Here is a 1,052-nt window from a genome sequence, read left to right as displayed (position 1 = left end):
CCTTCGGAAGAGCAGTCAGTGCTCTTAACCGCTGAGCCATCTCTCCAGCCTGTGGGAATATTTATTATTCATTACAAACACATGAGATTTTTGTCTTGAAGTACGGTGGCACTGTTAACAGTCTTTAACATAATGACATAAACTACATCGCTACATTTCGGGACACTATCTGTACAAAGCCAACATCAGTGCGAAGGTTGAGACTGCTTCTTTCTCACCATATTAGAAATTCTTGGGGTGGTCTTTGCAAGAGCACAGCGAAGATCATCTTCCACAACAAGTCTACTTCTGTATTTAGACTTGATAACCAACAAGCTGGGGAACCCTGTTTCACAAAGATATGTTGTTGGAAACGGAAGGAGGAGGCGCAGCACCGTCTCAGACAGAACAGGGTATGACTGCAAACACTTGACCCAGAACTGCGTGACTGGCATTGTGGAGAAATTAGCTCTCGCCGCATCGCTGTTAGTAAGTCTGATGAACTCCTCTTGCACTGTCTCGGGAACATCTTCAGCTCTGACTGTGAATGGGCGCCTGGCAAGTGCAAACGGGACCTCGGGTAGATTTGGAAAGTACCAGGAAATTTCACCTGCAAGCATGTCCAAGTGTTCTTTCACAGAAATCACCACTGTAATCCTTGTGTGAGGTTCAATGTCATGTTCCTCAAAGAAAGCAGATAAGGTAGGCAACATGTAAATTTTGTTTTCATCCAACTTTTTTTGCCAGAGCTGAAGTTTCATGTAGAATGACTGGATCTTTTCAGACAAATCGAGGCATGTCGAATTTGGTCTTTGCAGTGATAAGTTCAACTCATTCAAAATGGTGAAGATGTCAACCAAATAAGCTATCTTCTGCAATTCACTTTTATCACTGAAAAGGGCTTCGAACTGCCGTATTGCTTTCTGGTTAAAAAACATTTTGAGTTCATCACGAAGCTCAAAGATACGTTTTAGAACTTTGCCTCTTGACAGCCATCTCCCATCGGTATGAAGTAGCAGGGCTTTGCTCGGAGCATCTAAATCACTGCACAGTTGCAGAAACAGTTGACTGTT

The 1,052-nt window shown here is 43.2% G+C and overlaps 1 protein-coding gene across 1 annotated transcript in view; it reads right to left on the bottom strand.

Annotated features, from left to right (window-relative positions):
- Window positions 1-101: 101 nt before the first annotated feature.
- The window catches only part of LOC116104652 (protein ZBED8-like), a 4,460-nt gene continuing 3,509 nt past the window's right edge, over window positions 102-1,052 (bottom strand). Inside the window, exon 4 of the mRNA XM_031391155.1 lies at window positions 102-1,015. Coding sequence (XP_031247015.1) covers window positions 186-1,015 — 830 coding nt within the window. The 3' untranslated portion in view covers window positions 102-185. The remainder of the gene's footprint in view (window positions 1,016-1,052) is intronic.

This window comes from Mastomys coucha, unplaced genomic scaffold (genome assembly GCF_008632895.1).
Source record: "Mastomys coucha isolate ucsf_1 unplaced genomic scaffold, UCSF_Mcou_1 pScaffold22, whole genome shotgun sequence".
Lineage (NCBI taxonomy): Eukaryota > Metazoa > Chordata > Mammalia > Rodentia > Muridae > Mastomys > Mastomys coucha.
This window is presented reverse-complemented; position numbering and strand designations above follow the sequence as displayed.